Raw genomic sequence first — 20845 nt, 5'->3', positions numbered from 1 at the left:
AAAGAACGACACTGAAGGCTTTTCTCCATGTTTTGAAAATTATGTTGTTGCTCTTCTCCCAACTAGCTTTGCTAAGAGTTTGATTGACAAATGGATCATCGAATGCCATGTATTTTTTTTAAAGTGCCTACACATTTTCAAACATTAAAAGCATAGTGATGCACATGTTTTAACAAGAACAGAAGCACGGCCACTTGTTAATAACAAAGCCAAGACGGTAGCCATTTGGTGAGTACAAAGTTACATTAACTGATTTGAAAAACTGACAAACGAGATAAACCTGATCCCACCTGCAGCAGAGAAAAGATTACTCAAAGTATTTATCTAAGATTCAATAACAGGTAAGCATTTGGTTGGCTTTTGGTGTTATACAGATAAAACATTTTTATTCTGGTGCTAAAAGTGATGAATTATGAGAAAAGGAAAAACAGACAAATTTTATACTAAAAACGTCATAGGTTTTCCAAGGGCTGAAATCTGTACATTGAACAACTGTAGACGGCCCACAGAGACACACAGGTTGACACGTTTAAGCTGCTGTAAAGTGTCACTAATTTCCTACTACACATGTATACAAAGTAAAGGCTACAATGATTAACAACAACTAAGACAATACTGTAAATATGATATGTTTTTATTGCATAGTTTAGGATTATACATGCATATCAGTGGCATGTCCAGACTCTTTTGACAGTAGTGGCAGAGGTTGTGCAGTAATGTGACATGAAGTACATTTGTGCTCACACACACACACACGTCAAATAACATTAATTTACCATTTATGATTTCAATACTTATATCTACATTAATTACTCACATTACAGTATCTTACGGCAACAACATACAAATGAATGTCCCGCCTCTGAAAGGGCCAACAGCAAATCATAGTTTAGTATTATGGGCTGTGTGGTCACACGCCTGATACATTTAGAGTTCACAAACCATTTCTGGCAAAATCCTGTCCTTACAGAAAACTTGACAACCATCAATCACATTTGTCACACAAGATTCATTTCATGATAACTTGTTCGATAATGTTTATAATGGTATTACAATGTATAGTCAAACAAAAAAAATACAAAATTGTTGATATTTCTTTGAGAAAATGAGCAAGAGTTTATTTTCACTGTTTTGGGCTTGTGTTGCACTTGTTTGTACAAAAATGAGCTACGCTTACATTTAGCAAATGTGCCGCATCTGCAAGAGACATAAAAAAAACTCTTCATAAAGTGGATGATAAATGTTAATAAAAGATAAGATGCATAAAAATAATATAAGAACTAACAGTACATATGAAACTATATTGAGCTATAGGATTGCTGTTTAACCCTGCAATCTGTCTGATTATAAAATGCTCATGTACTTTTATGAGGTGTTTAAAAGTCCATCACAGTGAGTCACTGGCTGCCACACCTATTTCTCAAAAGGTACAGTTCATGCGTCAGTGCTTGTGTTGCATTTGTTTGTACAAAAATTAACTACGCTTATTATATTTGCACTTGCAGATAAATGATTAAGAGATTTGCAAATGTGCCACATCCGCAAGAGACAATGATATCTAATCAACAAAAACTCCTCAGAAAGTGGATAATAAAAGTTAAGAGATTAAATGTCATAAAAAATAATATAAAAACAAACAGCTACAGGATCATCATTTCGCCCTGCAATTTGTCTTATTAATCAAATGCTCATGTGCTTTTATAAGGTGTGTTTAATGTTTCATCACAGTGAGTCACTGGCTGCCACACCTATTTCTCAAAATGTACAGTTCATGCATCAGCTGTTTGTTCAAAAATGAGCTCAGCTTAACTTCTGTATTTTGATATTTGCACTTTCAAATAAATGAATAGGAGATAGTTTGGCAAATGTGCCACATCTGCAAGAGACAACAAAAACAAAAGAACAAATACTCCTCAGAAGATGGATAATACATGTTAATAAAAGATTAGACTTCATAAAAATAATATAAAAACTAACAGTACATATGCAGCTATGTTGAGCTACAGGATTTCCATTTAACACGGCAATATGTCTCATTATCAAATGTTCATTATGAGATGCGTTTCACAGATTTTTTCTCACTGAACATTTCATGTCTTTGCGCTTCTGATGCACTTGTTTGTACAATCAGTCACCCTAGTTTTCATACTGGATATCATATGCCAGGGGTCCATTAATCGCAAAACCAAGGTAGAAAGTAACCTTTTCTGTGCTTGAACCACTTCTTATACCAGCAATGAAAGCTGGACGCACAGGGATTTTCACTTTGCCATAATTGGCAAACACCTCTCCTTGTTCAGTGGTTCCACTGACTCGACGAAGGCGGTTGATGATTGCTTTGTTTTTAAATATATCTCCACTCCGCCAAAGTTGAGACAAGTTATCACGGCGCATCCCTTCAAAATTCTCATCTAGTTGGCGTTTAGAAACAAGCCTCTTCAGTCCCTTTTCTTTCCCAAGGTAAAGGTGGGCAATAGTGTTTCTTATTCGAAATGATAAAATCAGGCGTTTTGATTTTCGAATTGCTCTCACATATGTTACAATTTCTGTGTTTTCCTGCCCAGGACTTGGCCAGAATAACAGCAGAGCCAGGTAGTATGGATCTGGGAAGGGATACTGAAGTCCTACTTCTTGGAGAGTTTTCAAAAGTAGATCAGAGAGGTAGCGGTGATTCTTTGCAAGTTTAGATTTTTGTTCAAAAAGGTTAAGAACTATGTTTGCCAAAATGTAATTGATTGTTTCCTTTGTCTTTTGTTTTTGGTTGATACATTGTTGTTGTTGCAAAAATGCATAGCATTCTGTGAACCTCTCAATCTCAGGATTGTCCAAATGCTGAAGAATTCCTGCAAATGTATCAGCTTGTTTCTTTTCAAGAAACAATCTTCGTTCTTCAAAATGAATTTCCAAATTGAGATGAGGATTGTCCATTGTCCATTGTCGTTCTTTTTTGATTTCTTCTGATGTGGTGCAAAAAAGAGCAACATATTTTCTAAAAAGTACACCGACACTCCGACGATTTTTCGAATCAAATTCAGAACTGCTTGCTTTTATATTTGTGAAGGAAAAGATCAGAAGTTCAAAAATGTCTTTTACTTCAGTTTTTAAACTCTGGAGAAACTGCTCGTGTTCTTTGATGATCTCCACATATCTGTTGTTGATCTCATTGTCCTCCTTATACACACTGGTGATTGGGATTGTTTTTTTCAGAAAACTCTGCAAGTATTTCTTCTTCATTGGGTCACTTTCCTCAAAGAACGGCAATCTGCTCAATATCTCAAACACCAGGAAGGCAATTTCCAGCACACCCACATACCCAAAAAAATTATATGACCTTCTGGGGTAGTCTTCCGACTTATTATCTGACTCATCATCAGCAGCTTCTGTCTCAGGTTCGTCCTCTTCATTTGCCAGCTCTTGAGCCCTTTTAAATGCTGTGATAGCATTATTTGCAATTTGAATGTTTGTGTTTAAGTCTTCTGGATTGCGTGATGTCTCCTGCTTTTCACTGTGGCTATTAGATTTTAAATTGCTTTTGTGAATCTGCCCAATTGTGTCAAATGTGTATGGGTTTTGTTTGACGTTCTTGGCCTTTTCAGCCCATTGCAGAGCTTCTGGGAAGTCACTCTCCTTGATGTACAAGTATCTCGCCAGTGCCTGGGGAATAGATGCATTTGTCACAAACCTGGACGATGCTTTCACAAAGACTTCTTGGACAGTTTTTCTCCCTTGATCTTTGTGGATTTTGCCTATGAGAGGAGAAAATGGTTCTCTCTCCTCTCCATCTTTCTTGCGCTGCCTTTCAATCAACATTTGTTTAATTGAGAGCATGAATCTGTGTTTGACAACTCCAACACTGAAGAACAGATCACAGTGAAGCATTTCCATAGTGATATCACTTACTCTTAAAGAGTAGCTTCTCTCCAACTCTTTCAGACACGCAGATGCTATGGAGTGATGAAGGATTCGGATTCCTTTGTATCCTCCCAAGTCTTCAATCGTGTCCATGATGAGAAAGTTTGAATACGGCTCCATTCTGCCCATCACACTGTCCTCCCTCCAATGTATCATTTTCATCCCCAAAAAATCTTGACAGAGGGAGAGAGAGATTTCAGATTCTGCCACATGGGTGTTAAGTAACACTAGGAAGGCAAACAGCCTGGCCTTCTTTGAGCTGTAATCAAACTTCTCCAGTGTGTTACGAGCAAGATCCTTGATGTATTTCTTGTCAAAATTGCTCTTCATGATCATGAAGCTGTAAAAGTTTTCAGGTTTTTCATGAGTTTCTTGAAGCTCTTTGAGTTTCTTTTCAAACTCCTTCTGTTCTTGTTGTGTCAATGAAGCAATTATGTATTGACTTTGTCCTGGGTTGTGCTGTTTGTATTGCTCCTTTGGGCTATGGGAACGAACACAGTTAAGGATGATGACTTTGGAGTTTAGTTCGTCATCCACACTGATGTTTAAGCCATACTCTACTGCTCTACGTATGCAGTTCACTAGTTCGTGAGGATTCTCGGTTTCTTTTGAGTCATCGACGAACAGCAAAACTGGAAATGGTGTTGCACTTTCAAGTTTCATGAGCGTACTGACTTGAATGGCAACTTCTTTTTTTGGCAGTGCATTGTCTTTCAGCACAGCACACCTGAACTCTTGACGGAGATCCCACATCACATGCATTGCTAGAGTGGTACCTCCACAGCCTGGATGGTGAAACAGGTTGAGTAGAGCACACATGTTTTTGGATTCCCTCCACTGAGACTTAATCATCTTCTTCACATTTTCGTACTTGTCCCGTTTAACAAATGGCTTCTCTTTGTCTTTGTCACAGAAGTAGAAGTTCCACCATTTGACTTTGCCTCCTTTGAAGAATTCCTCCTCAACTCTGATTCTGTGGTCATCAAACTCTGAACTGTTTTCATCAATTGTGTTTTCACACTGATTCAGACACAAAATATCCAGAGCTGTCAATAAGTCTTCATCCTTCTGCTTTAGAACAACAAAACTAGAACCAGAAGAGGGAAGCAACCTTTCAGACGACTGATTGAAAGGCCCCAGTGCCATTACGGTTCCATTGACCTCACTGAGGGTCAGCTCATATATAGATCGTTGGTCGATGTCAGAGTCACACTTTTCTTGTACAAGCTCCCGCCATTTTTCATACATGCCCTGAGAGTCACAAATAGTGATGATGCTTTCCTCTTTTGTTTGTTTTATGAAAGACTTGTAGATGTCAAATATTGGGTCTTTCTCAGTGTGCACAGGTGAAAGTAAGAGGAAAATGATGAGACTTCCTCCGCGTAAAAGAACGTCAGGGTTGCAAATGAATGAAACCAATTCCTCTACATCTTTGCAAGATGTCCTCAGCCAGTTCCTATAGTCTAACTCCTTGTTTGAGTCACAGTCAAGGTCATGTCTGCCATTGCAGAGGACCCAGCTGGTCTGTTTGTAGAGGTTAAGACTTTTTATCACTGAGTCAGTTTGTCCTTGATACTGTGAGGGTGTATGCAGATTGGCCACCCTTGACTCTCTGTAGGAATGACACAGTCCACCCGGAGCAACAGAGTTGGGGTCAAAGTCCAACACACAAAAGGGTTTCAGCTTACTCAAAAACTGAAGATACTGCACTTGTTCTGGACTGCTCTTGTTGACAACAACAATAAAATGGTCATAGTTGTCCAGTGAGTTCCCACCACAAGTTAACAAATTTTTAAGTTTGTCACCCTGGTTAGCTTCTTTCTTCAAAACGTCTTTTGAAACTGTCTTTTCTTCCAATGGACCTGTATGAACAGCAAAGTAAATGCATTTTTGAGTAAAAGAAGACACTCACAAAACAACATCTTGGGTTAAGGCTGGTTTTGTTAATGTCACCAAATCCAATGAAAAAAGTAAAACCACTGTGTATTATTTTGCGACTTTTCTACCCTGACTGAAGGTCTTAGTGTCAACCCTACTGGTTAAGACGTAAAACTTTAAAATCACTTCACAAATCACTTCACAAATGTGTCAGTTAAGACTTGTCAACAAGCTTGTGTAGAAAACATTACGAAATAATGCAGACAATCAGCAGAATACAAAAACAATGTATTTTCAAATTAATGCAACTTCACAGATTGAATAAATATTTGCATTGGTTGTCTTACCCATGTTCTTTTCCAGCTGACGAGCAAGTTCCCGTTGATTGATTTGTTTCAGAATGTCTCTTGTGACCTGTAAAGCCTCCTTTCTTCCATAGTGGTCAGTCATTAACCTAGTGGTGTCCATGGTGTCCTTGCCCTCCAGTCTACCTCGAGGAATAGGTTCAAGCTCAGATGCAGTGTATGCTTCTAAGTGGAACTGAAAGACTTTTAGCTCATCTTTTAAAAGCTCGGCTAGGATGTTCTGGATCTCCACAGTGATCTTTGATATGTCTGTGGTCTGCAGGAAGAAACAGAAGTAAATATTTAGTGTAAAAACTTTACAAAGAAATCACTGTCCATACTTGATAAAAATCCTGAAAGTTTGATGTCTTTGTGTACACTAACAAAATATGTATGTTGTATATCAAAAGGCTCTATTCATTCTGGATATAATTAATATATTACAAAACAGAGATTTTACCACAATAGCTCCTTTTCTCCTGGCCCCTAAGTCCTGTGGCTTTGGCTGCTGAATTCCCTCCTTCTCTGAAACTTTTTGGAATGGCAGCTGAACCTTTTCAGATTCCTTTTGCACCATTCTGTCTGTTTTTGATTCAGTTTTGTCATAGGAATCTGGTAGTTTGATTGCTATGGCCTGAGCCAGACCCAGTTCAGGTTGAGTGGGTTTTGGAGATTCTTTTTGGTCTGTGTTGGTGTGAAGGATTGGTTGCAGTGTTGGCTCTGGTTTCTTGTACAGCTGACCGAGAGCTGACAGAATCTTAACAGCAGGACCATATTTCAAATCCAGATCCTCAAAATCCTCATTTTTGAAGCAAACAAGACAATCTCCAGACACATCTTCCTCTTGGAGTCGTTCCGCATATTTACTATCTATCTTAACATGCTGCACTAACCACTGGTTCACTTGCTCCTTTGTCCAGTTTTTCACATATGGTGGGAATTGTGATTCATGTTGTGATCCTTCTTTCAGACTTTCTAGATAAAATGTGATTTTTACAGCAGGACCATGATTTATTCCCAAGTGCAATATGTTTTTCTTTTCAAAGACAACTAAAATGTCTCCAGACACTTCCTCCTCACAGAATCTGTTGGCATAAGTCTCACGAACTTTGACCACTGTCATCAGCCACAGGTGGACGTCTTCCTTGGTCCATTTTTCAATTGAGGGTGGCAGCTCCATTGTTGAGCGTTTTAATTAAGATCAACCTAAAGTGAGTTGAGTAAAAGATGAAAATAATGAAATAATAGTCAGGAATGTAGTGAATGATGATGGATAGATGATAAAAACTGAAATTTGATGACAATGATGATAATGATGATGCCTCGATACACTCACAGCAGATAAGATAAAGACTATCCTTTGATATACATTTTTCATAAATCCATCTTTGTGTCTCTAGAGATCTTAAACTGAAATTTGAATGCACACTAATGTCCTTGCATTTTGTATATATATTTTGAATCCACCTCACAGTAACAAATTCACTTTATTTGTAAACTATTCACACATTGGCTATTTTTTAACATTTGTTAACATCTTTGTTCTGTAGACATACAAAATTCATTTTACGTTACCGACTCACTTAATATAGTATATCTTTATACAGCAATTCACCAAATCTCAAACAGTTAAACATCCATCTATTATCTATTAACCTCCGCTTATCCAGGGCCAGGCCTTGTCACAGGGGCAGCAGGCTTAGGAAGGCATTCCAGACGTTCCTCTCCCCAGCAACCCTTTACAGCTCTTCCTGGGGAACCTTGAGATGTTCCCAGGTCAGACAAGGTATATTCTGGGTCTACACCGGGACCTTTTACCAGTTGGACGTGCTCAGAAGACCTCTAAAGGGAGGCGTTCAGGAGGGATACTGATCACAAGCCCAACCCACTTCAGCAGGCCGCTTTTGACGTAAGGAGCAGCGGCTCTACTCTAAGCTTCCTTAGGACGTCTCAGCTCTTTATCCTGTCTTTAAGGCTGCGCACAGTCACCCTATGAAGGAAGTTCATTATCTGTGATCTCATTCCTTAGGTCATGACCATAGGTGAGGGTCGGAACACATGGACTGGTAAATCGACATCTTTGTCTTCTGTGACTGGCACTGAACTGCCTGTCCATTCCATTTTACCCTCACTCTTGAACAAGACCCCAAGATACTTGAACACTCCCCTGCTTGGGGCAGTGACTCACTTTCCACTGGGAAGGTGCAATCCATCATCTGCAAAAAGCAAGGATGGAATTCTAAGGTCCCCAAACTGGGCACTCCTTGAATGAGCCTTAAAATCCTGTCCTTGAAAATCACAAACAGGATTGGTGAAAAGGGACAACCCTGGCTGAGGCCGATACGCACTGGAAACTGTTTGACTTTGATCCGAGTATCCAGAAACAGCTCTCACTTTGCTCATACAAGCTACTCCATATTCCCACAGTACCCCCCAAAGGACTCCCCGAGGGACATAATCATAGGCCTTCTCCAAGTCCACAAACACATGTAGACTGGATAGGCAAACTCCCGGACCTGCAAGGGTAAAGAGCTGGTCCACTGTTCCACACCAGGAAAGAATCCCTATTGCTCCTCCTGGATCTAGGGCTCGACAATCGGTCGGAGCCATTCTTTCCAGCACCCAGGAATAAAATTGCCCAGGGAGGCTGAGCAGTGTGATACCCCAATAATTGGAGCACAATTTCCTCTTTTTAAAACAATCCTGGTCTGCCACTTCATAGGCATTGTCCCGGACCTCCATGCAACACTGAAGAGGCGTGTCAGCCAAGACAGCCCAACAAACACATGTCCAGAGCCTTCAGCATCTCAGGGTGAATCTCATCCTCCCCTGGTGCCTCGCCACTGCGGAGTTTTTTGACTACCTCAACAACCTCTACTAGAAATATGGATACGTCTTCCCCCGAGTCTTCAAACTCTGTCTCCTAGACAGAAGACGTGTTGGTCAGATTCAGGAGTTCCTCAAAGTGTTTTTCCACCGCTCAACTATTTCCCCAGTTTGGGTCCGCAGTTCCCCTCCCCTGCTGAACACAATCTGAACCAAGCCCTGCTTTCTGTTTCGGAGTCGCCTCATGGTTTACAACCAAAAGTCCTTCTCCATGGTCTCCCCGAACTTCTCTCACACCCGGGTTTTTGGCTCGGCAACCACCGCAGCTACAGCCCTTCTGGTTAACTGGTACCTGTCTGTCATTTCCGGAGACCCCTGGTCCAGCCAAGCCTGAAAGGCTTCCTTCTTCAGCTTGACAACCTCCTTTATTGCTGGTGTCCACCAGTGGGTTCTCAGGTTGCCACCACAACAGGCACCAAGGACCTTCTGACCATAGCTCTGTGCTGCCGCTTCCACAATGGAGGCTCTCAAATGGCCCACTTGGATTCCATGTCTACAGCCTCCCCTGGGATGCAGGATAAATTCTTCCAGGGGTAGGAGTTGAAGACTTCGCGGACAGGGGCCTCAGCCAGACCTTCCTGGTTCACCCTCACCACACGCTTAGGTTTACAAGGCTTCCCCGACATTTGATCCAACTCACCACCAGGTGGTGATCAGTTGACAGCTCTGCTCCTCTCTTCACCTGTTTGTCCAAAACATACGGCCGCAGATCTGATGATATGACCACAAAGTCGATCATAGAGCTTTGGCCTAGGCCCTAGAGTTTTCTGGTACCTTATAACCAGCTATTTTTACAATTCTGTTTTGTTTCCTGTCATAAATTAGATATTGATTGTTCTGCTAGCAACTTTCCTCTCAACCAAAGTACAGACCACCATCGTGTCTGTTAGAAGAGAGGGGAGGGACGTTCTCCCCCTCCTTATCCTTCACCCAAGACACTGTTTTGTGCTAAAAAGTAAAATTGTATCTTATCCATTCATTTATTGCACATACAGGTACACACATATATATGTATATATACATAGAGCTGTATGTGTCATGATAACAGGGTATATCTATGTTGTATAATTGTTTTATTCATTCGACTTGATCAGTTTTTTTTATTGATTTATATCAAACTGTTTGGTATTGTTCTGCAGCTGAGGTGGCCAAGCGTTCAAATATGGAAGAATAAATAAATAATAAATACACTATGTAAGTTAACTAGTATTAATTTTGTAAAAGAAGGTTAAATTAAAGATAGTTGTTAGGATGGGAGTGGTTTGCTGTTCATGCCAAACACTGCATCCCCTTTTTCAAGAAGATAAAAGCAAGAAGAAGTCAGAAGAAAGACCCTGTTTTTACTCTGAACTTTGATGCTGAAGGGTGATCCCCACAACCCTACCCGCCTGGCCAGCAGGCCAAAAGAGGTTGGGGGAGAAGGAAAGTTTTGTCCATCTGCAGACTAGTAGTCCACAGGCTGAGAGGACATCCAGCCGACCTGAGAAGCAAGAACCTGATGAGATTCATATCTTAGAATCCTGAACGCCAGAGCTCTCCCTCACGGCTCTGCCGGTTCTGACCTTGTGTTCCAGAAACTATTGAGAGAAAGAGACTTTAAAAGAAAAAGGCATTTTGAAACTGTCAAGCATGCCATAATGACCCCTGAAGGGTGACAAGATGATTCAGCTGAGAGAGAGAGAGCGAGAGAAAATTGGTTCTTGCCGAACCTCCACGAAGAAGACGACCAGGTCTGAAGATACTAGAGAAAGCTAAACCAACTGCCTCAGAGCGAGAGATGGAAGAATGTGATCCAAACAAACTGCTATCATCCAACAAGATCCAAGATGCAGAGATGCCTGAAGAGAAACTGCGACTTCTTCACTCAGCTTAACTTCCCCTCTGCCCATCAGAACCGTCTGGTGAAAACAATATAATTTCCAGATGTGAATAAGTTGGATGTTTCTAGGCCAGATCATTTTTAATTCAGTTAATAAAAACTTCTTAGTCAATAAGTTAACCTCAGATAAAGAAAATTAATAAACAGATCAATAAGCTTTAGGCCTAAAGTAGAATCTATCTTAAACTATGAAATATCTTCACGCTCTTCCCTGGTGCTTCTCAAACTCAACTGCTGAAGCGTGCAAATGTTTTGTAAAATGTTATGTATAAACATCAAACGACAAATTTAATTGATAAACATTAATCAATGATATTATTCACTGATTCTACCTGGTCAATCTTTTTTATTTATGTGCACATATATTGGCTTATCCGGAGAAGGGATGCACGGATAGCAGATATAACCGCAGCTAAGCAGTTAATCTGCAGATCGCACAGGCTGGGTCACAAAAATAAACTTTTTTGATTTATAACTGATGGGTGGGTAAAATAAGACAATGATGGATATGACGCTCATCATTATCTTTGATGTCCCTGCCAGTGGACACATAAGCTACTGTCTCTCAAAACTAAAGCTTGCGCTTGTCACAGCCTTGCACGCTCTGCATGATGCGTTTCCACTCGCACTGTATGCTCGAATCATGTGCATCAGCCTGGTTTTTATGTGTGAAGGTTAAGACTATTTAAAAGATATGATCCATTTAGCTGTTACCATGTATTGAAAATGAAGCTATAGTCTATAACTGATTATTTTAAAAAGCAAAATGAGGAGAGAGAGGAGGCTGGAGGGGAGGGAGAAACAAAGAACATACTTATAGAGAAGTACTTCTTTTATCTTTTTATTAAAGTAAAAGTATCATTACCTCGATTTAAAAATAACACTTTGATACATGTAAAATAAATCAGGGCTTGACATTAACGCAAGTAAACTCTATGTTTGGTTAAGTAGAATGCCTCATGCAGTTGTCCAATCAGCTTGCTAACTTGTCCCATCATCATTTTAGTTTATCAACTGCATCCATGGTAGACAAGGAATGCAAAATCCTTTAAAATACTGAAATCTGATGTAGTTAGCTACAGGCATTTTGTTAGCGTTTGGCTAACACATTTTTGACACCCTTGGTGTAGTTAAAAGTTAGGAAACTTGGGAGGACACATCAAAACCTAAGAACAATGCAAGAATATACAACGAATGGGTTCATGCTTGTTAAACCAGCTCCATTGCACTCCCACATTTTTCGAAATTCCTAGAGGATTCAACTGATCCATCCCAGATTTGGTCAGCAGAATCTCAAGACCTTCCCAAATATAAATTGAGAAGCTTTTGGGAAAACGTTACCTTCCGTGATGTCTTCAGCTTGATTGCCAACACCTCCACATCTTGTCAGGCAGCATGGAGAGGACTCACAAGCAGATGAACTCAGAAGTCTCATTATTGAGTTTTAATGAAAAAAGGTGGATTTGCGAGGCAGAAACAAAACCGTGGGCAAGTAATGGTCAAAAATCCCAAAAGTCTGGCAGTGAGGCTAAGGTAAAGACAAGGAGTCAGCAAAAACCCTGGACGTCTGGAGAAAAAGTCAATATTAGGAGAGCTTGGCAAGAACACAAGACAATCAGGCTTGACAGAGACTGAGGCTTTGTGAGATGGCACGATTACACTGATCACTAAGGCAGGGAGCAGCTCTATAGAGACACACCCACACACAGCATTTGGAAATGAATACCTTTGTGTATTTCACCGATGTTTCTGACCATAAAAAAAAAACAAAAAACTTGGCAACAAACGTAGAAGCAGCCTGACTGGTTCTCCTGCTCTGTAGTGGCCTTGCTGTGGTTGTGGAGCTGCTCCCTGTCTTAGTGATCACAATCACCAGTGCAATCAAGCCATGTCACAAAGCCTAATTTGTTTCAAGCCTTGATTTTGTTCCCTTATATTGACTTTTTGCCCATTTTTCCAGAAATCAACTGTTCTGGATTGCCTATGTTGCTGATGTTTCTGACTGTAAGTAGCTGCAGCTTGGGTGTGTGATGCAGCTATGTCATGACATGAAAAGCTGCATCACACACTCATGACATACTCATTATGCTGCAGAATAGCCCGAGTATAGTCAGAGTATAGTTCAAGTTTCAGTATTATTATGATAATACAATACAGGATTACATAAAATGTATAAACAAATATTGAAATATATTTAATTAGAATAGGATAAAACAATAAGATCGGCAATGACAGAACAAAGTATTTAAAAGTGGCCCTCAAGGAAGAAATATAAATGGAAAGCTAAATTATATATACAAGTAAGATATACACTTATGTATATGTATCTGTAAACACACAAAATATGTACAGTACAGGTTGTAATAGTGTAATGCATAACAGTATGGTAATGTGCATATGAAGAAAGTGTAACAGTTTGCAATAAAGAAGATGTAAACCTGTACCTTTACATGTACAGCTGAGGTTTTTGTGAGATGATGAGTGGGTGTCAAGTGATCCCTCACTTTTGCGAGGTTTCAATGTGCAAACTCCCCCACTTGAAAAGGACAGCCAATTTCAGGAAGACTTCACAGGATTCCACTCATTGATCACACTTTTGCTCTCTTTTTCTTCTTTCTTTTATTTTAGAAGTTTGATGCAGTGATCAAGTGACCAGGTGAAAAACCTTTAGATACAAACAAAACACCACTTAAGAAAATGAAAAGCAAGATAACCACATGCAGTGCACAGACTACAATACTTAAATTACTTAAATTAAATACCCAAAATGTAACCTTGTAAATACATAGCAAATAATCCATTTTTAATTAATTAAATACCATGACAGCATTTTAACTATATTTACCTAACATGCTTTTAACCATCAGTATTTGCAGTTCTTAATCAGTTCATCTCAGCCAATGGCTACAAGCAATGGGCTACAACAGTTACAATGCATGATAGCTCACCAGCTGCTTCTTCCTTGTTCAAAACAAGCTTTGGTTTGCACAAACACTGTTTCAGTCACTTCTGTTGCTTCCTCCCAGACTATCAGTGCTGAACTGCCGTGATTCTGTGAGTGTGTGACTGCAAAGCCAGTTAATTAGCTGATCAATCTCACCTGGTGCACTCAACCTGGTGCACTCAGGCTGTAAGGGGCGTGGCCCACAGTTCAACTCAACAGTGGGGGTTCAGCCGTATAGTGGACCGTCAATCTGAACTGTCTGGGGTGTGTTTATGAGGAAATCCAATATCCAGCTGCAGAGTGTGGTAATACATTACATTATATTACATTACAGTCATTTAGCAGACGCTTTTATCCAAAGCGACTTACAATAAGTGCATTCAACATAGATATTCAAGAGAACTACTAATCACCAGAAGTCATAAGTGCGTCTCCTTTTTTAAACAAGCATCTAAGAGCATAAACCAGAGCAAAAGTACAGTGCAGAAACAAACAAATACAATAAGTGCAGCAAACCAATACGAATACAATAAGTGCAACAAGCTAGTATGAATACAATAAGTGCTAAGTGGAAGACTCAGGGTAGCACTTCTTGAAGAGGTGAGTTTTCAGCCTGCGCCGAAAGATGGGCAGCGACTCTGCTGTCCTGACGTCAGTGGGAAGTTCATTCCACCACTGTGGGGCCAGGACAGAAAACAGCCGTAACCGGGTCGATTGGCCGCAGGGATCTCTGAGCGACGGGGAACCCAATTGCCCCGAGGCAGCAGAGCCAAGTGGTCGGGTGGGGGTGTAGGGCTTGACCATGGCCTGGAGATAGGAAGGAGCTGTTCCTTTCACTGCCCTGTAGGCTAGCACCAGAGTCTTAAACTGAATGTGAGCTCTTAGAGTTTAGAGAATGGAGAAGGGAAGTTGTGTGGGAGAACTTGGGGCAATTGAACACCAGGCGAGCTGCAGCTTTCTGGACAAGCTCCAGAGGTCTGATGGCCGACGCCGGGGCCCGGCGAGTAGAGAGTTGCAGTAGTCCAGGAGTGAGGTGATGTGTCGCCATCCACTTCGAGATGTCAGCCAAGCACGCATTGATGCTTGCCTCCACTTGAGTGTCACCGAGGGGAAATGACAAGACCAGCTGGGTATCATCGGCATGCGTAGTTCCGACACGGCCCCCCTCCAGGTCACCTGGTAGGATCGACCTGTCAGGTAGGATGCAAACAGGGAGAGTGCAGAGCCTGAGACGCCCATCCCCTCGAGGGTGCAGAGGAGGATCTGATGATTCACCGTGTGAAACGCCGCAGACAGGTCCAGGAGAATCAGGACAGAGGAGAGAGAGTTAGCTCTCACAACGTGAAGCGACTCTGTCACCGCAAGGAGGGCTGTCTCAGTCGAGTGACCCACTTTGAACCCGGACTGGTGGGGGTCCAAGAGGTTGTTCTGGTGGAGATAGGAAGACAGTTGATTAAAGACAGCACGTAATAAAGCCCAGAGTGCTTCGTCAGTTTCACAGGGGGAGATTTTATTGAATGCTCTACAAGTGCATTTAGGGCCTGTCCAACTCCACTTTTGCTGTAGATAAAAGACGCACAATCTGGCAAGGACCAAAGGGTTGTATTTAGTCTGTTAATTAATCATAGGTTTGTATTGTGGGTAAAATTAGTGCATCTTAATTTGATCTTTTTAAAATTAGTGCATCTTAATTTGATCTTTTTTTGACCGTTGGACAATGCTCTAGAGTTATTGGAAATGCCAGATCACATGAGTTGGAATTTTCATGCTTAAAATAATCCAATGACCTTATTTTGAGTGGTTTCAGGTTGGAACTATTGTCACAATAAGAGTTGCGCTTAAAATTTCTCGGAAATAATTTGATTCAAACTCATTTAAATCAAATAATTTCCTTAATCTAATTACTCTGGAACTGTTTGCATGCATGTAAAAATAGTCAGTGTATAGCTGGATTTTTTTCTTCCTCTTTAATTTCACTTGAAACTGCTCAGCACAAAAGATTCTTAATTAGATGAGGAAATACTCAGTACTTTTCATTTAATTCACACATGAGTATACAAAAATAGGCTTTACCATGCAGTTATTTTGTATGACTATATATTTAGGGAATTACCAGAAGACGTGCTATATCGTGATATAGTTGTCGAGATGATCTATATCAGGATAGAAGATATTGGCTATATCGCCCATCCCTATTTTCCCCTTATATAAAAAGGCAGACATCTCTTTGGACACTATCTACCCACGATCACTTTTTTTTTTTGTAAAACACTTTGTAACTTGTTTTTGAAAAGTGCTATATAAATAAAGTTATTACAATGACTCCAGCTTTCCAAGAGGCATAATAACTCCTTTCTCTTGCAGTTTCAATGATCTTGGTTTTAGAAAGGTTCAGTAAAAGTTGAACTTCAATGATCAAAAGCTGAACATCATAAAAGCCCAGCATAGTACAACTAGTTAAAATGTCAGTGAGGGACACCTCTAAAACAGAAACAGCCAGTCAAGTTTATTTATTCAGGATTGAACATTAGACAAAACACATTCACAAGACATTTAAAACACAAATTTAAAATAGGCATATCATTTACAAGATGGAATTAAAAGCAATGGAGGACAAACATGTTCTAAAACAGTGTTTAAAGGTCGTGTCGTGTGGTGCAATACTGCCACCTCAAGGACAGCAGTGGGACAGACTTCTGGGAGTTTCTAATGCCCAACAACATTGTAAGTGTTGGAAATCAATGTTCTCTTGCATTTTCATTGAAAATCAGTCAAAGTAATTGCGAGGTTCTTGTCCAGCTGTCATGCATGATGGCAGATTGAATTTTTTTCTCTCTTCTTGTGTTTACATCTGGAACAGGACGATGAATCAGACTCTGTGATGGGGCTTCACTTGAACTGTAACAATTACATATAAGTAAATTGATGAATCAAGTATTGAACAAACTACTGTTAGACTATACAATCCTTCAATAAAGGTATAGCAGGCAAATGTGAATCAGACGTCATTCAGTTTCATTCCAATTAAGAAACAAGTTCACGCTGATTGATTTTTTTGAAAAAATTCAATATGACACATAAACATCTTAACTTAGCAATGTCCACGGTGTCCGCATCTTCCAGTCTCTTCCAGGAATGGGTTCATACCCTTATGCGCTGAGTCAGTGTAATGTCTTAGTTGGAAATTAAAAGACTTCAGATTGTAACAAGTTTACCTACAGTATTCTCGATCAATGTAGGCAACTAGAAATTGTCCTGTCAGGTCCTCTAATAAACTCGTCTGCACAAGTCTGATCTCATCCGCCAGTGGTGGACGTTCTCTTTGGTCCGCGTTTCAAGCTCAAATGGTGGCTCGGTTGTTGACCGTCTCATTTTGGATCTATTAAAAATAAAAGAAAGGAATTCCAGCTGATTTATGGGTCGCATTTTAGGCTTCTTGATTCTTTTTCCTTATGCAGCCTGGAAGTAATTGATGTTGTGCCATAAATCTCGACTCTGTACTGTCTGACATGGAGAGGAGAAGCGAAGTTAGTTTGTTTTTCTTGTGTCTCATCTGCAGTCTACTCAGTGGTTACAATGCAGATGTTTAAACTGTGATTTGTTTGACACTGAAACAGGAAGCTGTTCCTGTTTAAATCTGAACACATTTTGATGCTACGCTTCCAGTTTATCTAATCATTGACTGGTGAGTTATTCTGTTCTCATTCAACTGTTGCTCAGAGGGATCTTGTGGGAACCAGTTGTCGGTCAGATTGAACCGTTCTGTTCTCTACATACTGAACAAAAAATAACTATTTGTAAAGAGGACTTACAAGCTAAAAGCATGAAAGACCATTCAAACATATAGTAGTCCTCTCAGACATCTGACTTGACAAAATTGAGCTTCTATTGCTTTCTATGGCTTATTAAAGTCTTTTTGTTATAATACTCTGCCTTTTTTAGGATTTTTTTTACAAACTACACTATGCTGTTTTAAAGACTTTTAAAAAAATACTATACTTTGGCTTTGTTATGACATTTTCCATGTACTATACTATGCCTTTTTTCAACATACTATACCAGGGGTATTCAATTAAAGTTCAACAAGGTCCAGTACGAGAGAATGTTATACTCTAATAATAAATACATGTTCTTCTGTCGCTTCAAGTAAAATAAAGACTGGATTAAATAATAAATTAAATAACAGAAAGCTTTTGAAAAATTTGCATCTTAAAATTAAGTACTGAAATTTAGAAAACAATATTTCACTGAATTGTCCTGCAGCTTTAAACTCAATTCATACAGGTGTGAAGTGATGTCAACTAAAAAAAGCATATTATATTTTTTTCATCTTCCAATAAGAGAAATTTGTGTGCAGAGACTATCTGTGGTTATTAAACCACTTGTTTCAGCTCTATTCCTCTCTGTTAACATCATTGTTGGACAGTGAATGAATGTGTTAGGATTCTGATCATATTGGGCAGTTTGATTGTTTATTTTCCGTGACTTAATTTCGGATTTGAGTGGATATGTTTGCTAAAAACAGTTGTGCTTTGTCTCGTAGTGGCGCTTCACATTACCGCTTTTAATTATCGTCACGGTCTCTGAACATACTGGTTTTAAACTGCCCGTGGGGAGAATTAACCTATAAGAGTCTGTTCATTGTTGGTTAAAGACTCTTTTCTCTGTGGTCACGCTGATCACTTTTCTCTTGTCGGAGAACACCATGTGTTCTGACACTTAATAACAAGACAGTATATTGAGCTGAGTAGCTTAAAAGTGGATCACAATGTGGACATATTTTCTTTATTTGAACAATAAAATAAAAAAGTGTCTGGTTTGGAACTACTTTTGCCAACATTTCTATGACAAACGTGCAACATGACACTTAAATTTAGGTGTAATGAGGTTTAAAAAGCCCTTTAACCTTTTCTGGATTCTAAACTTCTTAGACTGGTAATTTCTTGTTATTTATGAGCCTCTGGTATATTTATTGAAGTCTGGTTCAACCACACAGCTTCTTTTATTTGTTGTCTATTAGTTCTCTTGTCTGTACTGATCTCTCTTCACACCTTCTGGCTCTCCTGTGTTGTTACTTCTGTTGAGGTGGTACGATTCACATCTTTATGATTTATTAACTCTATTGTGGAAAAAATAACACCCATTATGTTACGTGTCAAAGGGTTTATTAACACTCACAGACAGGCACATGATAAGTTAAAATTAGTAATATTTTATTTTGTCTTGTCAGAGAATTCAGAAAGATGAAATACAAGATTCTTTGATATTTACCCGATATTTTAAAACTTTTTGACAAAGTATGAGATTCTAACAATTCTTCGGTTAACATAAAGACTATGAGACTCTTTTTCCTCTTGTGTTCAGTTTTCATTAGTGAAGCATGTTCAGGGTTGAATGTTGGATTACTTCACATTACAAAGCAGGGACGTGCGGTCATGAAAAGTAAAAAACAAATAATGATAAAATAAAATAAATATTAATATTTCTCTACTGATCTGTGCTATAAATGTAATTTCTGTATGATTCCAATAATTTCAATCATTTTTATAATCAAAATCGCTGAATTTGCGCATGTCCTGTTCAAACAGAGAGGAGACACGCGAGGTGAGACAGCAACGAGCTGTTCCTCACCTCAGACTGTGAATCCCTCACTAACTGGGTTGAGCGCGTACCTGTTGCTGTCTCATTCCTGCACACACTGTAATATTTGTAGACACTTTTATTATATGTACTTTCTTTGAATAGAATAGGTACTGTATTTCATGTCTGTGTAGAACATATTTAGTGTTGCTGATCTGATATTAAACCACAGTGAAAAAGCACAGAGTGGAGGCAAACAGTACCTCTGCCTCAATGAAGGGGGCGTGCGAGAGCCCACGGGTCAGGTTTATTGTGTCAAGCTGCACAAAGCAGATCGACCCAGACAGGAAGTCAGACACCGAAAAGGGATAGAGCATCCGAAAATTTAAAATAATAAAACACTATGTGCAGCCGGATCGTGGCGCACACGCTCCCTGTGGAATCAAATATGTACCTTACTTATGTGTGTGTAAAGACTGCTGATATGAAATATGAAAAACATTCAGTAGTCAATGTGCAAGCTGCCAATTGAATGGTGATTTAAGCTACTCTATTGGGTTCATATATTTGTAAATCTGACTCTGAAAGAGTCAGTGCCTCACCAGTCACAAACCCCACCGCATGTCATTGGCGTGCAGTCCAGAAGAGACATGGCCTGGCTGTGGAAGTTCGCAGGGAGGAAGCCATTTTGGATCGGTGAGTGGCTGCTTTTATCACAGCACGCTGAAAGCTTAATTTACAGATCCAACTGTCAGATTATTTCCCAATTCCTGAACGCAAGAACTGCTTGTACAAACAGATTTGTTCTTAAAGGTATACTGCATAGCATTGTTGGTCACTGCTTCTAAAAAAACAGGCGTTCAACCTTCGGTTCTGCCGAGTGAAGCCGATGCTGAAGTGTATTAAAAATTGCATTCTCTCTACTGACCATTAGGGGGCGACTCCTCTGGTTGCAAAAAGAAGTCTGATTGTATAGAAGTCTATGAGAAAATGGCTCTACTTCTCTCTTGATTTATTCCCTCAGTAAACATTGTAAACATGAGTTTATGGTCTCAATCTCTAGTTTCAAGTCTTCTTCAATACAACATGATGTTCATTTAGTAAATTATGGTCCATTTAGAGTCAAACAGACATAAAGCAGAGTATGCTTTAGGGCGGGGTTTACAGGTCCCCGGCCTAAACTGTCTGGAGGTGCAGGCCGCTGGATGTGGGCTGACGGTCGGACGCTGGCCTTCTCCAGACTGAAGGGGTCCGGGTCCGGTGTCGGCTCTGACTGCGTGCTGGTTGAAAACCCCAGAAGCTGGATCTCCACAGGCTGCTCCCCCGAAACTCAACACATATTCATCTGTTCATCGCCAGCTCACACTCACTGAGAGACATATTTACCACTACCGTCATAACAACCTGTGTGAACATGTTAAA

At 39.9% G+C, this 20845-nt stretch overlaps 1 protein-coding gene across 1 annotated transcript; it reads right to left on the bottom strand.

Moving 5' to 3' along the window:
• Positions 1-645: 645 nt before the first annotated feature.
• Positions 646-7323, bottom strand: LOC137870162 (sterile alpha motif domain-containing protein 9-like). Its single transcript, XM_068707169.1, has 3 exons — positions 6595-7323; positions 6138-6411; positions 646-5774 (listed from the first exon to the last, which is right to left on the bottom strand). Exons 1-3 carry the CDS (start codon positions 7312-7314, stop codon positions 2137-2139), a joined length of 4632 nt encoding a protein of 1543 aa, XP_068563270.1. The 5' UTR covers positions 7315-7323; the 3' UTR covers positions 646-2136.
• Positions 7324-20845: the final 13522 nt, after the last annotated feature.

The sequence above is a fragment of the Cebidichthys violaceus genome, unplaced genomic scaffold (genome assembly GCF_023349555.1).
Source record: "Cebidichthys violaceus isolate CVI_PGR_0920_01 unplaced genomic scaffold, fCebVio1.0.p SCAF_13, whole genome shotgun sequence".
In the NCBI taxonomy this organism is placed as follows: Eukaryota; Metazoa; Chordata; class Actinopteri; order Perciformes; family Stichaeidae; genus Cebidichthys; species Cebidichthys violaceus.
Note: the sequence above shows the minus strand (reverse complement) of the source record. Positions and strands in the feature narration are given on the sequence as shown.

What these genes read in the sequence shown, in the direction of transcription:
- LOC137870162 (XM_068707169.1), bottom strand. Translation starts at nt 7,314, where the DNA reads ATGGAGCTGCCACCCTCAATTGAAAAATGGACCAAGGAAGACGTCCAC. An exon ending in GGAGAAAAGGAGCTATTGTG is followed by an intron (nt 6,412 to 6,594) that starts GTAAAATCTCTG and finishes TTCTTCCTGCAG; the next exon opens with ACCACAGACATATCAAAGAT. An exon ending in TCAGCTGGAAAAGAACATGG is followed by an intron (nt 5,775 to 6,137) that starts GTAAGACAACCA and finishes CTGTTCATACAG; the next exon opens with GTCCATTGGAAGAAAAGACA.